This window comes from Pogona vitticeps, chromosome 6 (genome assembly GCF_051106095.1).
Source record: "Pogona vitticeps strain Pit_001003342236 chromosome 6, PviZW2.1, whole genome shotgun sequence".
NCBI lineage: Eukaryota > Metazoa > Chordata > Lepidosauria > Squamata > Agamidae > Pogona > Pogona vitticeps.
The window spans coordinates 14,533,697-14,555,093 of NC_135788.1; the positions used below are offsets into that span (position 1 = coordinate 14,533,697).

At 40.7% G+C, this 21,397-nt stretch overlaps 1 protein-coding gene across 11 annotated transcripts in view; it reads left to right on the forward strand.

Moving 5' to 3' along the window:
• The window catches only part of PARD3 (par-3 family cell polarity regulator), a 578,687-nt gene that overhangs the window by 355,494 nt on the left and 201,796 nt on the right, over nucleotides 1–21,397 (forward strand). For all 11 annotated transcript variants that reach the window (XM_073002940.2, XM_078378538.1, XM_073002942.2 and 8 more), the window contains 2 exons: nucleotides 14,193–14,381; nucleotides 16,936–17,106. In XM_073002940.2, coding sequence (XP_072859041.2) covers nucleotides 14,193–14,381; nucleotides 16,936–17,106 — 360 coding nt within the window. The remainder of the gene's footprint in view (nucleotides 1–14,192; nucleotides 14,382–16,935; nucleotides 17,107–21,397) is intronic.

Sequence of the window (21,397 nt, forward strand, 5' to 3'; positions counted from 1 at the left end):
ACAGAGCCTTTGATGTCAGTCCAGCTATGAAAAGCCACACTTGTCATCGCTTCCCCAATTCCTGCTGCGGTTTTGGAACTTTCACCATAGTCTACTGTTTCTGTTCTCATTACATTAGAAGCTATGCGTTGCAATTTCTGACACACAAAAGCAAAAACTTCCTGAAGCAGGCTGAATTTTAAAATATGTGACAAGAGGTTACCCACTTGCTTCACCACACACACACACACACACACACACACAGTGGTATTATGCCATTGATTGGATTTCTTAAATAAATTGGTGGCCAGCTAATTAATAAATCTATGTTATTTGCTGTACATCTGAAATAAATTAGTGATCAGAGTTCCAAATAATATAGAAAGTCTAGAACCTGAATGAGTAACTTTGTTGGTGTACAGCTCCAGTGATGCATTGATTCCAGACTCTAGGAACTGTTGTGCAGAAATAAGTAATGCTTCCAAGCTCTGGGAAACTTGTGTAGTTTTTCCTTCAGACGTCCATGCACAACATCACACTGTGAAATGGGGCCAGCAGCTTCACATCTCCTTTCTCTGTGTGGTATCCCTTCAAGCGGTTCCCAAGCAGAGGGTGGTAGATGGTTCAGGTAGTGTGATGGATGCATCATCTATATAGACTTAAACTCTATTCAGCCATTTATCTTGACTTTATTGGCACACTTATAGAGGACTACCTAACCCCACCCTCTAGATCAGAGGTTCTCAATTGTGGGTCCCCAAATGTTCTTGGACTAAAATTTCCAGAAATCTTTACCACTAGCTATGTTGGTCAGGATTTCTCAGAGTTGTAGTCCAAGAATACCTGAGGACCCAATGTTGGGAACCACTGCTCTAGATTGTCACTTTGTTCAGGTAATGATACTGAGTCTCAAGAGGGAGAATTTCTTACCTGCATATAAAACCTACAGACAAATTAAGAATTTCTTCTGTTCAGACTTACTGATCATATGGGAAGGGTGATGATGGAGAGGAGTAAGCCTAGCTGCTCTCCTCTCAATATGTTAATGGACCCAAACATTATAACATCTAAATAAAACTTTACTTCCTTCCTAGTGTTATCACTTGGGTAAGGTTTAGCAGTTCTTCATTTTTTTTTACCTGCATTTGAAAGAGTCTATAATGGTTTTGTCTCCTGTAGCAAGACTGCAAAGCATTATGAGCCAAGAACTACAAAGATCACACACTTGTTTTTTTTTTCTTTATTGGGGATGTGCAAATAGCTGGAGGGTGGAAAAATTTCTGGAATACAAGGCAGAGTCAGTCTTATCTCAAGACAGATGATCGCAGGCAGTAACTTTCCTTCCTCCCTCCCTCTCTCCCTTCATTCCACCCCATTTTTCTCCTTAAAAAGATCCAAGGTGGCTGCATATGGCTGACCACCTTAAGGCTCAAAAATCAATCAACCCCGTCTCTCAGTTGTGGTAAATGACTAGTACCAAGTCTAAACAATTTAAACTGGAGAAAAATTACAGATCTGTCACTTTGGCCAGTGGCTTATCTGCCTGCATGCTAGTCATCTCCTTTCCCCTTGCTCTAGATACTTGCCCCCTAAAATGTGAACAACTGGGTCTTGCTAGTACCTCTTTGTACAGCGGTGCCTCACTTAATGGCGATAATCTGTTCCAGGAAAATCGCCGTTAAGCGATAACATCGTAAAGCGAAAATAAAAAGCCAATTGAAATGCATTGAAAACCTTTCAATGTGTTCCAATGGGCTTAAAACTCACCATCCAGCGAAGATCTTCCATACGGCGGCCATTTTCGCTGCCTGTATAGCGAGGAATCTGTCTCTAAACACAGTGGGGAGCCATTTTATTTACCCAGCGGCCATTTTGAAACCGCTGATCAGCTGTTGAAAAATCATCGTTTTGCAAAGAATCGGTTCCCGAAGCAAGGAACCAATCATCACAAAGCAAAATTCCCCCATTTAGACCATTGTTTTGCGATTGTAAAAAGATCATCGAAAAGTGGATTCGTCGTAATATGGGGCAATCGTAAATCGATGCACCACTGTATGTCTTCCATGAAGGCGTAAGAAGGCTGTAGGAAGGTATTCGTTTGTCCAAGCAAGGGTAAAATCTGATCTTTGTGACCTGCCATGCAGAATTGCTTTATATTTCCATCCCTAAATTACTACTGCAATAAAAGAAGTAATTGTCTTCATAAATGTTTTCTGTACAATACCAGCTGAGATGCCACTGACTACCAAAACATTCCAGAAAAACATAGGCAGCAACTTCCAATTCTTTTATTCAATTGGCTTTATGGACTCTGAATACGGCTGTTCAGAACCTGTTTTACATATTCCTATCCAAATAGAGCAGATGCACTTTATCTCCAAGCATGGTGATTATTTTTGATAGGAAAAAGATCAACTGCAATATGAAAACTGGTAATTTGTCACTACATCTCTGTTGCTGAGAAAAATTATCTTAAATCCCATTCCAGTGCCTAGAAATAAATTGTTAATTAAGATATGAGAAGTATCTGCCAATTAACCTTTGTCCTTCTTCACAAAAGTCAATAGAGCTAGGCTGGTATTGTGCATTTGGAGTTATATTTTCCTCTCCATGTTTGTTTTTCTTACTCCAAAGCTGTGTGTGACTTGTCTCTTAAGTCTCACCTTTGAAAAATGTGTTTTTGCCCACCATGCTTGGTTTCCTTAATAGAATCTTAGCAGGCCTTTGAAAATGCATGACAAGTGCACTTCATTTGCCTTATCATGTTAAGGTCTGTGCCTGCCAAGATTCCCTCTAAGCTGGGTGCACGCGTGCACAACTCTGCTCCCCTCTGCACATCTCTCGTCCATCTCCACACAGCAATCATACAAGGTTCTGCTTGCAACAGAACCCAGTCCATGGGGGGGTGGGGGTGGCGTAGCATAGACACGCAGGGGGGAAGCTACAAGAGAGAGAGAGAGCGAGAGAGAGAGAGAGAGAGGGAGGGAGGGAGGGCCAGAACTCCACCCATCAGGGCTGAAAATTAGAGGGTGTGTTGGTGCTGTCACCTGCTCCTCTACCCTCTTGTTATATCTATTCTCAGTTTGCTTTGAGTGTAGGTGTTCCCTTTGTATGGATCAGATGAACTTATTCCACTGCTGCTCACCCGGTGCTGTAGAGTTCCTATATAATAATAACGTTCCCTGAAATGTTCTGATTGGTGGCTTTAGACCAGTCAGGAGCCCAATGAGCTTCTGTACTTTTGAGTCCTGAAAAACTCGAAAAACCAGTGGTGCCTTGCCATTTTTATGGTATATCTGCTTGTTAGGGATGCAGCATGATACAGTATCCAAAAAAAGAAAGATGGAGATGCCTTCACATGCTGAGAAGGACCCTGAAGTCCATCTGTGTGTGGGGGTGGTGGTCATCCTTGAAGCCTCATGCCACATAAATGGCCAACCTTCCATCCCGCAGTGGAGGAGCTGCCCTGCTGGGGCATCCGAAGCCTAGCTTTTCTATGTTGAAACTGGCAGGGAGGAATGGAAGACCTTAGTCATCCACTTTTTGCAAGGAGGAGGGAAATGTTGTATGTGCTGAGGAGCACAAATGTTTCTGAGAGCTGCTAGTCTTAGAGCAATAGCTTTGCAAGGAGAGACACAACATGTAGTTTTCTTCTACACCATTCGACTGAAGACACAAAATCTTTGACTGTGCAGTTTATGGAAAAGTAATACTTGCACAGTCAGCATGATTCTATGGTGGGGTTTTCCTCAATAATGATCCTGGCCCCGTGCTTGTGGGTATCATTAAATTGCAGGGGAAAGACAGTCCTTTAAAATGGACAATCGAGTGAAACACATTTTAAATGTTTCAGGGAAAAACTTGGCATTCTTTGAAAGTGTCTTGGGAGCTCCACAATAGGAAAATTAGCAGTCTCAATAGGAAATGATTTCAATAGAAAAATCAGCAATGGAGGAGACAATTCTCTTAATAATTAATGTATCACTACTGGCCTTATGATGCACAGCTGCAGGAGACTGTGGGAGACAGGAGGTGGGAGTGACCTACCCATTTACATGACCAGTGGTGAGATCCCTAAGGTCTAGGTGCCACATGACGTGTATTAAACATGGTCTAGAATCCTTTGCAATTCCTGTGGCAACTGAATGGAATTTCATCAAGGAAATTAGGGTGGAACATTTCTGATGACAGAAAGGTTGGAACTGCCATTGCTTTGCTCCTGGAAGCTATAGTTTAGATGGCCATTGGATTTATATTGGTTTACTTACCCAGGGATTCGCAAACAAAGTGATATTAGTGCCTACTTGTCTGCCTTGAAAAATCACTTCCAAATGCGGTATATGTAATGGTCTAGACTTCAGTAAATGCTCCTAGTATATCCTACCATTTACAGCTGAATTTTCATTGCCAGATGGGGAGAGGTTTGTTGCTGATGAGGTTGACAGCATTATTCTGTGTGTTGATTGGGAGTATTGTGAATGTTGCTTATTGTTTCTTATGACTTTTAGCGGGATGAAGCAAAATACAGTCTTTTGTTTTTCAGCAATATGAGACTGGTCACGTTAAACAGGAGGGTGATTGCCTTTGGTTTTATATCCATTTGGGGGGTCGTTTTGAATGGGTTCAGATTACATTTTTAATAAAGATGCAATCTTTTAAAAAACCTGATAGCCTTTAAAGAGAGAGGGAGAGGGAGATGTAATCTACCCCAAGATACTGCTAAATTTAATTCCTTTCACAAAAGGGAGCTGGTTGTTTCTAAATAAAGTTTAAAGCTAAAGCTACAACCCCTACAGAATAGTTTTCTATAGCACATACCATCTCGTTCTTTGCCTAATCTGGATCTTTTTGGCTGTTGAAAGTTAAATCAGTTGAGTGCTGAGGAACAGCCCTTTACATGTGGTTAATTCAGAAGAAACTTAATTAGTGTATAATGCATCTTAATCTCTAAGGCCAAGCAGCTCCAGTCATTTGGTCATAGGTACATGCACTTGGCTCCTTGTGGTTGGGTGTTAGAATTAGAAATAAAAGTTTTAGCATTTTAACAGGCAAGCTGTAGCACAGGTTGCAGTAAGTCACTTCCTGATGTTTGCGTAAAGTTTGCCTTTATCTTGGGCCAGCCTTGAGACAGGAGTAAAAATATTTTAAATGAATAAATATAAAAATGAAAGCACAGAGCAGAGAGGCAGGGCTCTCTTTGAATTCAAAGGTGGGGAAGGAACTGTTAGTTAGTGCTGGATATGTCAACAATCACCCCAGTTCAGAAAAGTCCCTCCCAGCCAAACCGACTAAAGGCAGCATGCGAGGCTGCAAAAACTCTCAACAGTGATCAGTGATATTCCTCTAGGAAGGACATAAGAAGACAACAGTCCTTCCTTGTCATTTGACTTCGGCATCTAATATTGGGAGATATTGTGCCCTTTATCTTCCTTTAGTCTAACCATTTCAGAAAGATTTCCGAACAATAAACTGTATGACAAGATTGCTGTTGTGATTGTAGCTCAAGGAGAATCATCCCTCGCTGTGATGATTCACCTCACTGGATTCCATTTTCAGATGTGCAGAATCTGTTCAAGACAATCTGCTGTCTCAGGCGAAGCACAAAATGGTGCTACTCTCCGTTCCACATACTGTATGTATGTTAGGCTGGGCCCTTAGTTGAATCTCACATTATAGGCAATTTAGGAAGCTGCCTTGTATTGGGTCAAGCCATTGGTCCATCTAACCCGTTATTGTCTACTTGAGTAGCAGAAATGAAAGAAATGGTGGATAGCTCAGTGGTTTAGGTCTCTGGCGGTGGCACCAGAGGTTGGATGTTTGATTCCCTACTGTGCTTCTTTGACAAGCCTGGACTCAATGATCCATAGGGTCTCTTTCAGCTTTATAGTTTTATGATGATGATGGTGAAATGCCTCTCCCAGGTTTCAGGCAGGATTATTTCCTAGTCCTATCTGGACATGTGTGTGCATGCACATGCATGCGCACGTGTGCGTATAGGACGGCCTGGAGGGCTTCCATAGTTGCCCCTAGCAACTACTGTCTGAGGGCATTACCTCACTCTACCTAATAGCGGGGGCGGCTCTGAAATGGGAGCTGTAATAAAGAAGGGCTTCATGCCTTTCATTTGAACGCCGTACTAGTTTATAAATAGTGTTTCGGTGATCAGATTAAATTAGAACTACCACGGAATTTCTAACGAGCCTCTGCATATAGTCTCTGAAATTTAGCAGCTACTGTTAGCTTTGTGCTAAAGTGCAATCTTTGCCAGATGTGACATATTAACTGAGCTAATAAGAATAATGAGCCTCAGTACATATGTGCAAATAAGAGTAATTAATGTTTACCCTAACATGTGGCAGAAATTAAAATATTTAGCTTGGGAAGAACTGAAGGGAAGAGAAGAATGAGGTCTTCTTCCTTATTGTCGTCGTCTTCTAGCTTTGTGCGGTTTTGTGCTTCAGTCTTGGACACTCATTGAAACAGGGAGAAAATCAAAGCTTTGATCACATTTTGCCTATGAGGCTCTTTAGTGAGGGTGTGTTTTGATCAAATAAAGGAAAACAGAGCTGGAATCAACAGGGAGGCTGCATCCCATTAGTGGCCCAGCACTCAAGTTTGAATGAATGTTCCTCCTAATATGTACTTATCTGTAATAGAGACGTACCAGTGGAACTCAGCAGCTTTCAATTGTTCTGTTTAGAAGCAGACTAAACATGAAATTGCAAAGGAATATGTTTGACTGCCTGAGTGATTTGTGTTCCGTGTTGAGGAAGCAGCCGTATAACTAGGCACTGCCTTCATGGACACTAGAATTCACAAGTAATAACAACAAGGCTTCCACCCTGCTGATAGATGAATTAGTCAATCTTGTCTACACAGCAATAAAAATAGTTCTGGGAGCTGGGAATAAGAGGAAACTTCTTTGTTGTCAGATGATGCAACATATATTACAGCAGACCTTTTCTTAGAAAAAAGGCATTTTGCTTCCTCTGTGTGAAAGTTAAATTGTCTTAAGACTGGATCTCCATCAGCATTTTTAAAATGCATGTTCCAATAATATTAATTTCCCCCCAAAAAACATGGTGCTTAATTAATCAGGTGTATTTTATAATTCGTTATTCTTACCAGTTACTTGCCTAGATGTTGGAAGCCAAGGTAAAAGAATTTCTGGTTCAAACAGACATATCTGTGTCACTCATTGTTAGCCACGTTTAGTATTATGAGCAAAAGCTACAACAAAGCCTGGACATGCAGTGTTCCTTCTGAAATATAATGATGAAGAAAGCAGTAGCTGAAGCTTGTCATGATAACCTGAACCCACATAAGCGGCTGCTAATCACAATGATGGACTCAGACATCACGTTTAACTGTGGTTAGTGTAAAACTGGTGGAACGGCATGCAGCTGCTCCAGAGAAGAGGATAGGACTACAATAAAGGTCCTCACTTGGCTTCTCTAGAGCCGATGGGTTTGGTGCAAAAAGAGCAATTTCATCTGCCAGGTGCGTCCATTTGGCTGCCAGAAAGCTACCACTGGGTGCAACTCATGTTGCCATATTTTTGGCCACTATTAATTTTTCATAAATTAAATTGACCTGAGTATCTTCGATTTTTTTGATAGAAATCTCATTGGCTTCAGGTTACATTCCCTCACGTTCTGCTTCATTTATTCCTCCCCCTTTTCTGTCCTTTTACGTAATTTTTATCTTTCTTTCAGTTTACTACGGAGCAATCTTTTAATAAAACATAGACAGTGCAGCCAACTTTTTTTTTCTTGAGTATTTTTGTGTATTGGAGGGATCACGTTTCCTGCCTTTCATTTCTCCTTAATGCATGCTCCTTCAGTTTCATTTCTGACTATTATTAATTGCTGCTGTCCAAACCTGAATGCCTCATCTGTGGTTTTTTTAACTGCTACAACCTTATTTCCTTTTCTTTCCTTCCATTTTGGTTCCTTGTACATTTTTGCTCTGCCTTGTTCTGTATCTTTTTTCATACATTCATATGGACACTTGCCTAAGTTATATCACTGTACTATAACCTTTCCATCCTATTCTCTTAAAACTGATCTTCAGTTTGGTCTTATTATTTCTTTTTTGGGGTGTATATACTGACTGTGAATAAGCTGGGTCTTTTTGCTCAAGCATATACAGTATTCTCTAAACCAAACTGCTCCTGTCTCAACACCTTTGAGCTCTCTGTTTTGAAGGTGAAATAAATGTTCCGTTAGGAATCACAGTACATTTGAACACATGTCTATAATTTCAGGTCATTTGTAAACAATTTAGTTAGGGAGTAGGTGCATTGTGATTCTCCTGTTCAGAGCAAGAAATTTAGATATTGGCTGAAATCCTGTTGCACAACTCAGCATGCAACAGTGAATGCCTACGGAGATTTCTTAACCCGAGGCAATTCACCTTTGAAATTTACGCCTTTTGCATAACAGCACAAGATTCAGCCCTTATCTCAGACATTTCAATGACTTTTCACATTACAGACATACCACATTTTAGTCTCTCACTCTCTTTCACCATGGGTCAAGAAGGCTCAGATGCCTTCTGACGATGTAGAATCTCCATGGAACTCTGCAAATCATGATGTCACATGTCTTACTATAAGGCAACTAGTTATTGCATAGGAGTAACTATCCCAGAGCTATTAATTGTTCCATAATTAAATGTAACTGCTATTTAAAAACTGTTGTTGCTATTTCTGCATTTTGGAAGTTAACAGAGAAAGGGGATGGAACAGATAGGTGAGAGTAACAAAAAAGATACTAGGTGTGATACATCTATGCAAGGCTAAGAAGGGTGAAATGGAAAATATATATATGAACTTCAGATTAGGAGGACTGAGTTGGGGCAGCAGAAACACCCCTGTTTTATGTTTTCATGGCAGTGTATGTTGATGCTGGATTTGAATGTGAGGCAAGGAAGTCACCTACGCAGTTTATCACTCATCGAATTTTTATTGCAAATTACATACTTGAGCAGCTTCATTCATTCAGTGGAAGTCATTTCAGGTGACCTTTTCTTCAGAACTGCAGCTCTGAACAGGGTATTGTGAAGTTGCTAATTGTTTTGGACATGGTATGCAAGAACCCTTGAGGGAGCCAAGTCTTGTTTAGCGATCACTGCACATAAATTGACTTGGGTGTTTTTATTTCTAGTGGTGTCAGGCTATATGAAGCAATAAATTTCTTTTGCATGATCATCTAATCATGAGAATAATGTTGGGGTAGTTTGATTGACACACTGAAGTTGTTAATTTGGAGAATATCAAGATCAAATGGAAGTTATTGCAATTAGTCAGTGATTGTGTTACCTTTTTCATTTTCAGTGTGTTTAAATGCCACATTTTACATATTTCCCTCCCTTGTGTTTTCAAGCTCTGATTCATCATGGCCTTGGGATTTTGATGGAGATTGATTGATGTTTCAAATATCATAGTACTTTTTTTTACCCCATCAGTTTTTCCTTCCTTTTAAAAATAATACTCCACACACAAACACCCAATTTTCTGCAAAACTCAATCCCGATTCATTTTATTGCAAGTAAAGAAATATTAATCAGAGTTTAAGGAACGTAATTTTTTTTAAAAAAATTATAATTTCCATTTTTCTAATAGCCATCCTGCACTAGAGAATCCTGGATTTTGTAGTGAAACAAAATCAAGATGAAGCAGAAAAGCAAATATATATATATATATTTCAAAGCTCTGGTGCCGTTGGCACACTGTACCTATCTGATATGTATTCTACAGTTCTTTAAGAGCCTGTCTCATAGCGAGTCCCAGTAATACTATGTCCAGACCACTGCTATATACAGTATTTAGATCATTTAGGAGTCCTCCAGGATCTAAAGGAGAAGACTTTACTGCCACACTTCACTAGGTTCTTTTGAAACTAGAGTTGTGAAGGACTGAACTTGAAACTTTGTACCTGTGAAGTGTGGTGGTTTCCAACTGAGCTCTGCCCTTAGAATAACATCACAGTAACATTATTCAGGCATCACAGATAGAGATGCAATGTGATCTTTTACTTTCACACATTTTCTATATTGTTTTATGTTCAAAATAAAAAATATTGGCTGGTGTCCTATTGCGCTTCCTGTAGTGCAAAGTTACACTTGTGGAACTTCGCAGGGAGTTATGCCCATTTAGTCTCTGATTGCATAATTGCAATGTTAATTGCACAACTGATAGCACAACTGGTTGCACAGGTGCACCTGTGCAACTGCTTGCTGGATATGACTTGTGCTTTTAGTGCAAATTTCGCATCTGCTTGTGCAACTTATGCAGGTGTAGCTTCATTACATAAGGGACGTGGTGGTGCATAAGGGACGTGGTGGTGCTGCGGGCTAAACCGCAGAAGCCTGTGCTGCAGGGTCAAAAGACCAGCAGTCATAAGATTGAATCCATGTGATGGAGTGAGCTCCCGTTGCTTTGTCCCAGCTCCTGCCCACCTAGCAGTTCAAAAGCATGTAAATGCGAGTAGATAAATAGGTACCACCTCAGTGGGAAGGTAAAACGGCACTCCCTAGTCATGCTGGCCACGTGACAACAGAAACTGTCTTCGGACAAGGGCTGGCTCTATGGCTTGAAAAACGGCTAGAGTCAGACACGACTGGACTAAAAATGTCAAAGGGAACTTTTACTTTTACCTTTAGCTTCATTACAGGGTTTTGACCATCACTTATTTAAACATGTTTATGCTGTAAAGCAGTGGTCCCCAACCATGGGCCTCCAGATGTTCTTGGACTACAACTCCCAGAAGCCTTCACTACCACCTCTGCTGGTCAGGATTTCTGGGAGTTGACATCCAAGAACATCTGGAGGCCCTAGGTTGAGGCCACTGCAAAGTATTGGATGAGTTTAAAACATGGACTAATAGTTTATGTGTGGTGTTATTTTTAAAGTATACTTTTTTCAGGATAGCATTCTTGTTTGCATTGTTCCTCAGTTGTCTCAATGTTTTAACCAGGGGTGGGGAATCTTTAGCCCTTAAACGTGTTTGGACTTCAGATTCCATAGTCATTGGCTGTACTAAATGACCTGATGGATGTCCAAAACTGCTCATCATTTAGTCGTTTAGTCGTGTCCCCATGGACCAGAGCACGCCAGGCCCTCCTATCTTCCACTGCCTCCTGGAGTTGTGTCAAATTCATGTTCATTGCTTTGATGACACTGTCGAACCATCTCATCCTCTGTCGTCCCCTTCTCCTCTTGCCTTCACACTTTCCTAACATCAAGGTCTTTTCCAAGGAGTCTTCTCTTCTCATGAGATGGCCAAAGTACTGGAGCCTCAGCTTCAGGATCTGTCCTTCCAGTGAGCATTCAGGTTTGATTTCCTTTAGAATTGATAGGTTTGTTCTCCTTGCAGTCCAGGGGACTCTCAAGAGCCTCCTCCAGCACCACAATTCAAAAGCATCAATTCTTCGGCGGTCAGCTTTCTTTATGGTCCAGATCTCACTTCCATACATCACTACAGGGAAAACCATAGCTTTGACTATGGGGACTTTTGTTGGCAAGGTGATGTCTCTGCTTTTTAAGATGCTGTCAAGGTTTGTCATCGCTTTCCTCCCAAGAAGCAGGCGTCTTTTGACTGCTAGAGGCCCACTAATTCCCCGTCTGTCCATGGAATAAAAACTAAGTAGGTTTTCATACTTTTCCTTCTCTCCTTTCCATGCCAGTGTTAACTATGATGCTATATTAAAGTTGGAACAATTGCAGGGTTAGGTTTTAACCAATGCATGAAACTGGCTTAGAAACCTAGCTTTGAAGGTAACCATAGCCAGCCTTAGTATTAAGGCTGGCAAAGGGAAAGTGGAGAAAATTCATATGATGGACTTACCGGATTCGCAGTCCTGATTGATCACCGCTTAGTCTTTTGTCCTCCAACTGTGCAATTAACTTTCTCTGAGGGGCATAATAAGGTAGGAAAAGGTGCAGGTAGAAGTATCTCTCTTAAATTGTATGTGAAGGCATTTCATAACTAAGCTGCACTCCTGTTATTTAGAAAGCCAGTCTCTTCTGGGTTTAGAATAACTTTTTCTATTCCTGTCTCAAAATGTTCAGAAAGTGCTTTTAGGAAGACGTCGAAGTATCACTCCTACTACTTCACAAGTGTGTGTGCATGGCATTTTGCCAAATTCTTGGTGTGGATAGGAAGTGACCTCTTTTGACTTAACTGAAGTTAAATTAAAAAAAAGAGGTCACGGGATAAAAGCCATGTAGTCAGTACAGTATTTCACACGAAAAAGTAATTCCTGTGTTCATACCTACATTAGTGAAACAGACTGAAATATAGAGGCATGGAATGTATTAATCCTCAGCTGTAGACTGGAACCCGAAGTATAGGAAGTACCAATAGCTAGACCACCATTGCTGTTTTACAGGGAAAGAGTAAAAGCAGATAGGGAAGCATACATTGCAAAGAACTCAGTGTTGACCTCCTATTATATGGTACGTTAGCTGCATTTGCAAGCATTTATACATGTGCTTGTTGGAATTGTGTAAAGGAAACAGAAAGGCAAACTATGCAAACATTGATGATTAGCTTAATAGTGGGTCAATTAACAAGCAGTCATGGGAGAGAGCCATGGACATTGTGTCACAGATCAGCAGATATGTGCGTAGTTGGTGATTTTTGGAACCCAGACACAACAGGCAAGAGATTAACCTCAATATGAATTCTTGTAGGTCAAGACTGCACCAAAAAACAAAATCAAATAAGAATATAGCCATCACTATCCATTTCATGGGGACCAAACATTCCATTTGATTCACTGAGAAGTGATACTTGGAAAGTCTTTTCCTTCTCCCTTTTTTAAAATAAAAAGTGATGTTGCTGAATATGGGATTTTCTTAGTGTGGAATAGTAATTTGCCCTGCCCAAAATGTTCTCTTGCATTATGAATCAAACACTTCCTTGAGAAACAATAGAATGTTAAGAAAATGCAATTGGAATCAACCATCATTATTAACCAAATTAGAACTCTGGGGAAATGTGACTTTTTCTGGTTCCAACTATATTACTTAATGCTGATCCAGTTCTGCATTTAGATGAGGGGAGTTTATCCGTCAAGGCTCTCTTCTGAAGCAGTTTGTGTTGACAAGGAAAGCCCTCTGAGTATGGTGGGTACTGTGGAAGTTTAACAAGGTTGCGCCCCCCCCCAAGTGGTAGAATGGGACCTACTAGAGTATTTCCCAACCTTGTGCCCACAGATGTTAGTGGACTAAAACTCTAAAAATGCCTGATCACTACTCATGATGGCTGGGTCTTCTGTGAGTTGGAAGTGCCACAACATGTGAGGGTCATATTCGGAGACCATGGTGCCAATTAAATAAAGATCTGGATACAAAGCATTCCGGCATATGTGATACGAGGCAATGACTCCTATTGCCTGAGTCGCCATGTTGTTTTTGGCTTCACTCCAGCCAGCTTTTTGCAAACAGTTCTGGATTGGTGGATTGTAGAGGGGGTGGGGAACCGAAATATGCTGCACAAGCTTGATTTCCGCACAAGTCTAGGCAATGTAGAAAAAGGGACAAGGATGAAGGTATGAAAAGAGGTCTGAAAAGCGGATGAAAAAAGAATGGCACTTACAGCTGCATCCCATATGACTTTTTTGGCATCGAATAGCGAAATGGTTTGTTTTTACCTGAACTCATCTGAAAATGTTTTACGTGTTGTTTCTTTGAATGTTATTAATAAAACCAACTGTAAAAGAAAAACGAGGGATATGACTAACTGATATCCAACCAGTAGGTTACCTGCTCTTTTTTACAGCTCAAAATGCGTAAATATTCAGATGCCATTATTTGAAAAGGCAAATGAACTTACGACAGAAAATGCATTGGTTTTAATGATTTCAGTAATTATTTCCTGTTTGGAAAGGGACTGATTGCTGTTTGTATTAATTGTCACACACTCTAAGTACGTAATATATGCTCTCTCTTCTTTGAACATGTACATACACAGAGGTCACATCTGGTTTTAGCAATTTATTGAAATAGTGCCAGATGCACTCCTATCAAAGATTTCTCCACAAAATTTCATTTGGAATCGTTGTGATATCGTACTTCAACCAGACATGTGTATATATATATATATATATATACATTTTAAACATATATAGTTGGTGGTTATAATTAAAAGATAATGGCAAAGAAGAAATTCTTTTAAATGTTGCCATTGTTAATCTCTCCCTCATAGAAAGTAGCAGAAGAAGATCTTGTCCTTACACCTGATGGCACCAGGGAATTCCTCACTTTTGAAGTTCCTCTTAATGATTCTGGGTCAGCCGGACTTGGTGTTAGTGTGAAGGGCAACCGATCAAAAGAGAACCACGCAGACCTCGGCATCTTTGTGAAGTCCATAATTAATGGCGGAGCAGCTTCGAAGGCAAGTGGGAAGGCCGTTTATATTGGAAAGACGAGTCTAAAACCGAGTCTTGTTTGGGCACCTCCCTATTGATTTCTTGTATTGTATCTTTCCCTTTTTTCTTTTCTTCAAGTTTTACCTTTGGATAATTTGCGTCGTTACACTTCTAAACTATAGGTTGTTGTTGTTGTTGTTTTTGTTGTGGATCATCTGTTGTTTTTCTGCCTGGATCACCATTAAGTTAACAGAGGTCTTGTAAGTAAATGAAATAACGTGATGTTTACTTTGCATCTGAATTGCTAAACCAGTCCATTTTGATACTTCCTAAAGGGACAGCAGAATTACACTGTTGTGATCAGTTTGCTTTATCATGTTATTTGTGCAATCAGCTGACTTAATAAATGTCATAGCAAGATTGTCAGGATTCAGGTATTCCTGGCAGGAGGAGTCCTTACATCTCTCGGTTGGTATTTTTGGAAGTTGTCCAACTCACTGTGCAAATTCAGCAGTATAACCTACCTTTACCATAGAGTGGTCACTGACTAAAGGAGCCAACTAGTTATGAAAGTGGGCAGGTTAACAGTTACGAAAAAAGTGAGAACAAAAATACAGGGATTAGTGGGATGTAGAAGTAAAGCAAGTGCCCAGTCTTGTTTTCCACAGTATGAGAGACCAAGAACAAAAAGAAGCTAGCTGAGCAAACTGCATGTACCCACCAAGGTTGTGTTTACCTCCAAATGATGGCATCAAGGCTGGTCAATGAAACTTCGTTGCCTGAGATGGTGGTGAAGGGCAACCACAGGGTAATTGACAACCTTTTGGTGTTAAGAGGTGTGTGTGTGTGTGTGTGTGTGTGTGTGTGTGTGTGTGTGTGTGTGTGTGTGTGTGTGTGTGTGTGTGTGTGTGTGTGTGTGTGTGTGTGTGTGTGTGTGTGTGTGTGTAAATTCCAACCATCCTGCAAGGATGAATAAGACCACAGCCTCAAGAGGACTTTTGAAACCTGAGTCATCTGACACCCTTTCTGACAGACATGTACCATCAGTTTTTGGACTCCTGTCTATACTTTTTTCTACCCTGTCCATGAAGGGATGGTGCTCAGCTGATGAAGAGGGATTGCTCAAATAAAGCTTGTAGTTTGTTGAATTTTTTTATTTTATTTTAGTGTTTCAGTAATAGATATCACCCAATAGTACAGTGGTGCCTCACAAGACAAATTTAATTCGTTCCGCGGTCAATGCCGTCTTGCGAAAAATTCATCTTGCGAGGCACAGTTTCCCATAGGAATGCATTGAAATTTAATTAATGCATTCCTATGGGGAATTTTTTTAAAAAAAGTCACTTACCAGGTAGGGAGTTGGGGAAGCACCATCGGAGGGCTGGCGGGGGGGGTCCCTTTGCTGCGATCGCTGGCTTTGGGGGTCACATGGGGCTTCCCTTGCACCATCTCAAGACTTGTGGGGGGTCCCTCCACGTGGCGATGGGCGCTTGCAGAGGCTTGCCAAGTGCCATTTTTGAAGTTCCCACCCTTTGCCCCTGCCTTCGGCAAGCCTCGGAATGTAAAAAAGGCTTTCTTTATTTTTTTCTTTTCTTTTTACGTTCTGAGGCTTGCTGAAGGCAGGGGAAAGGGGCGGGATCTTCAAAAATAGTGCTTGGCTAGCCCCTGACGGCAACATTCGTCTTGCAGAAAACAGCCATAGGAAAAATCGTCTTGTGAGGCACTAAAAACCTCACCGGACCCATTCGTCTAGCGAGTTTTTCGTCCGGCAAGGCAATCATCTTGCGAGGCACCACTGTATAGCAAATGGTTGATTCCCTACTCCTCACCCCCCCACCCAGATCAAATTGTGTGGTATCCTAGGCCAATTGTCATTTTGGCACCTAAAGCAGAGATACTCATATTTTTCCTACCTCTCGACAGTAACTAAAATATTAATTATATCAATAATTGATACCATATTTTTCTGCCCATGGCAGCTATTTCATTTATCTAATGGTAGGGCCAGACTTGCATGTAACATGTTCAGTTTCAAAAAGAAATCCATGTACATAGGATATTTAACTTCAAAAAGAAGAAAGAAAGAAAAGAGGGCATCAAGGGATTTTTCCTTTGTGCCTTTACTGGCCCTCCAGGATGGAGAACAGTGCTAACCCATATGGTATTCGAAAGTCAATCATTCAGGTGCTCCATTCCCATCCATCCCATGAAAGTTAAGAATTATGCATGGTATAATAAAGGTTTCTAACAAGTCTGCATTAAAATGGCTTTAGCTGGCAAGACTCGGGGATTACTTGCAAGAACTGGAAAGATGGATGGAAAGGAGGGATCAACTGTGGCTGTACATTTTACTTAGAAGGCTGTTTACATAAACAGATTATGATAATTAGGCAAAGTTCAAATATGTAAATGACTGGAAAAGACACATCTCTGCTCATGGTTTGTTCAAAAGCCATTATAGTGGTGTTCATTTAGCCATAAAGTCTTGCGGATTAAGATTTTCCTCTCAGAGCAAAGATGCCAGGAAAAAAAAAGAGAGTTCTTTATTTCTTAGTTAATGCTACCATTTTCTCTTGCCAGGATGGAAGGCTCAGAGTGAATGATCAACTAATAGCGGTAAACGGGGAATCGTTGTTGGGCAAGACGAACCAAGATGCCATGGAAACCCTGCGTAGGTCCATGTCCACAGAGGGGAACAAACGCGGAATGATTCAGCTCATTGTGGCAAGGCGAATAAGGAGATGCAGTGAGGTAACGGCACTGTGCTTTTTTAATTTAGGCCTTGGAAGGCTTTTGTTTCATATGCAAAATTATATATTGGCAGGAAGCATGGGAAAAAATATTGCTTCGTTTTTTAGGAATGTATGCGATATCCTTAGGTGCCTGCTGTTCCTCCTCCTCCGTGCCTCTCCCTCCCTCCTCCTCCTCCTCTCTCAGGCACTCGTACAACCACAAGACACACACAACTGGATCCAGTTGGTATAGTGTAATCCTGGCCTTGAGTCTGGTGTTTCATAACTACAGCCTTTTCGTCATTTTTTTTAAAAAACTCCCAAATGGAATTAATATGATACCTTGGACTGGGAGTGCCTGTTTACCTTGCCACCCAGCCTCTAAAATGTACAGATGGTGGGGGAAAGGAAAATAATTGTCCAAATATTCACTCCGGCTTTAGGAATGTGTACATTAACATTTACGCTTAAGAAGTTTGAGAGGGAAGTCAGCGTTTGAATTACATGGGAGGGAGTCAGAAGGGGATTCTCCTTCAGTTACTGTTACAGAAGGTTATGAGACAGAGCAAAAATCTGCATCTAAGTAGAACTAGTAGGTGGGCTGGTGGATTTCCTACCTTTTCTGCCATAATTCAGTTATGGAGAAAAACATTATTTAAAACCACTTCTCCTTGAGCTTGGAATTATCTCCACAGTCTTGTAGAATATGGAAAAGGTCATATCTATGCTCTGTTATGAAAGCAGAAGTTATTTATGTGGTTGTGATTAGAGATGGTTGTATTCGTATATGAATACCCCTCACAGGTGCAGATAACAAGGATCCGGCCCCCTTGGGGCCAGACCGACCACTCACGATTCTGCCGCTGCCGGTGCCTTCCTATCGCTCTGTTGCTCGTGATCGATTAACCAGTCTTGGCAGAAAGCGGGATGACGAGCCTCTCTTCCAGGTCGCAGAGTGACTAATCCATCGCGAGCAACGGAGTAATAAGAAGGCTCCGTGGCGCTCGCGGCAGCAGTGGAATCAGGAGTGGACTGTCCCGTCCCGGGGGGCTGGACCCTCGTCATTTCCACCTATGGGGGCGGATATTCATATATGAATACGAATACCCCCATCTCTAGTTGTGATACTTGAGGTGGAACAGTTACTCGTGACCTCCTTCTCCAGACTCCTGCTGATCAAATCCTCTCCTTGGGCTTCCAGTTCTTCACTCTTTCCTAACACAACTTAGAAAGGTTGCTTTTTGGATGGCACCATGTCCAGAATGCCTCAGTCGGCGTGGCCAGGATCTAGGCTGGCTAGGGGATTCTGGGGTTTGTAATCCAAAAGTAACTTTTGCAGGCCCTGGCTAACAACAAAGGCCCAACTATTAAAAGTGCATGTTTTACTTGTGTGTGCTTGAGAATACATTTGATCCGTAGACCAAGCTTAAGTTAGAGAGGAGTGGTTTCATGTATCCCTTGCTAAAGTAATAGTTCAGTTCATTCAGGAGCCCTGTTGCGTTAGCCCACTGTGTAGCATTATTTAAATTGATGTGGGGAGGAAAGGAGCTTTTCAGGCTCTGGGGGAAATTGCCATGATTTCAAAATATAATTTAAATCTTCCAGATAAGAGTTAAAATATGCAAATGAAATATGAAGACCTGGAAGTACGTTACCTGTGTTTCTGCAATAGCCATTAAGTGGTAAACACACGTTATCTCCTGCAGTGACTGGGCAAGATTGCCCCTTTTGTACATGATTTACATATCCTTGCATGCATTTTCTCTCCATCATCATTAATCTATACGAGGTGGCAAAATATGATGGACATTCTGCTTCTTTATCACTCACCGAAGTGTCAATGCACATTTCTCTCTGTGTGTCTTGTTTGGCATGTTTTTCTGGTTAATGAAGAGACTGGATCTAGATGCAAATCATTCTGCTGTGTTATGTTGAAATGGTAGGCCTAATGCTTACATCCACCTTCTTTTTTATATTTCAAAAAAGCCTTGCAATATATACTCAGATACTAGCATAGAGATAAATAGGGCTACATACGTGGAAAGTGCTACATACATACATATACTGTACACATATACAGATACATCCTTAGGTAACTTCTCTTATACCGGCTGCAGTCCTGTTGGTGGAGGTGCTCCTTCCAAAAACAATGATGTAATCAGCCCAAACTACTGTGGCTAATTTGAGAGAACAAAACTATGGTTCCCATCCTTGGATCACCGAACGTTCTTGATCTATGACTCCCAGCAGCTTTCACCACTAGCTGTGCTGGCCAGGATTTCTGGGAGTTGTAGTCTAAGAACATCTGGGGACCCAAGGTTGCAAAGCGCTGCTATTAAAGCCTCTGTAGAGTACCACCAGATTTCAGGGTTCCCTAAGGATCCCCTTCACCCTGGGGCAGATTTTGGGATGGGTGGCAATGATTTTCTAGCTTCTAATCACTCCCCTCCTCTTCTGAAGTTGTTTATTTAATTTTCCAAATCATTTCTAAGATTAAAACATGTATCTGCCCTCAGATGTGGTTATAGAAATCCGACAGGATTCTCTTTTGCGGAAATTTTTATCCTCTAGTTCAGGATGTCACTAATCTGCACTAACGCCAGTAAACAGTACTGTTCTTTGTAAATCTTATCATAACGCCCCAGCTATAACAGAGTGTGAAAGGTTATGTTCAACTTGTTCACCCTCATAATTGTTTTCTATGTCCGATTCAAAAGATTTATAACTTTGTAAGTCTAGATTTGACTCATGAAGGGTGTTTATGGAGGTGTTGCTAGAGATGGAGTTTTGATGGGAGAAAATCATTGTAGCTGATAATAGGATGAAAATTCTCTGTTCACCGTTGTTGTTGTTTTTCACCCAGGGGTGATTTTTTCCTTCTTAATCCAGCAGTTAGAGAAATGGCACTACTTCCGTCTAATGCATTTGGGAAGTTAAATGCGAGTCATCTATATTGTGTTGTAATGAAAAGATGATAGAGATGAGTTTAAGCAAGTAGGACTGCAGGGAGATTTTATATGTCTGTTTTAAATAATCCTAAGAGGGCAACTTTTTTTTTTAAAAAATTAATTTATAAGGAAGAAGGTGTTGCAATTTTTCACTGTCCTTCTGTGCCATCGTATTTCAAACTAAAATGGTTGTTTGAAGACTATGTTCTGCTTCAGTTGACTTAAGTGAATTTTCAACCATTTTTTGAGTGAAAGAGTGCAATAATCATAGTCAGGAATTCCATAAACCTAAAAGCCCAGGGACCAGTTCTATCAAGCCCACAGTTGAGGGACCTCTGGACACAGTTCAGAAAGCTAATTATAAAAAAATAATTAGCTCCAGTTCCATTCCAGTGTCCCAAAGTTGTTACTTTTGTGCTTATTTTTAAAAGTAACTCTTCAGTCTGTCTCCCAAAAGTTATTAGTTACTTCTGTTTAGTTTTTTAAAAATCTGAATCCTGAAAGCTACTGGCCTACAGAACAGTCTCTGTTTCCTGTCTACCCTACCATCATCTCAAAATGCACAAAGAGCACGTGGCAGCACCAGGCAACACAACACAAACCAGACATACCACACAAGCTATGCAGATTTCATCCATTTCCACTATTTCGTTAGACCATAAGCTGCAACACCCCCTCTAAAAAGTTACAGTTACAGCAAAAGGAATAAAATTATCCCTGGTATATAAGCTGAAACAATAACAACACTGAATTCTCACATACAGGTGCTAGATTTACTTTTTTGCTTAAAGCAAATTTGAAAATGGGGGCTGCAGAGTCAGCTCAAAAGTGACAGCTTTCAGATTTCACCTCTGGCAGTATAGTTTAGATTTAATTTCCCTACACAATGAGCTAATTTCTCTTCAGTGATCTAATGAAAGTATCACCTATCCTTGTCTTTAGATTGCATACGAGGACTCCACAACTTTTTTCTTTTTTGTTGAACCCTATTCAAATTTACTTTGGAATACACCCCATTAAGGAGTGTAGGATCACATGAAGGTTTCTTAAACTGTACATATTCATTATCTTAATTACATTGAAATAAATGTACAAATGGTCCCTGTAAGCTAAAGGTTTTAATAATTTGTATTAAGTAGTTTTCCACATGGAAGGGGGAAAATGGAGGAGAAAGGAGAGGTTATATTTTTTTTAGAAATGGGACAAAGCTTTTCCTAAATTATGGTTTATAATGGTTAACTTTTCCAATTTACACAAAATCCACAGGATTCCTGCTCATAACCTACGTTCAGATAGTCCTGATAATCAAAACAATGCTGACTGGGAGACCTGACTTAAAACATTTAATATTTTCACATTACT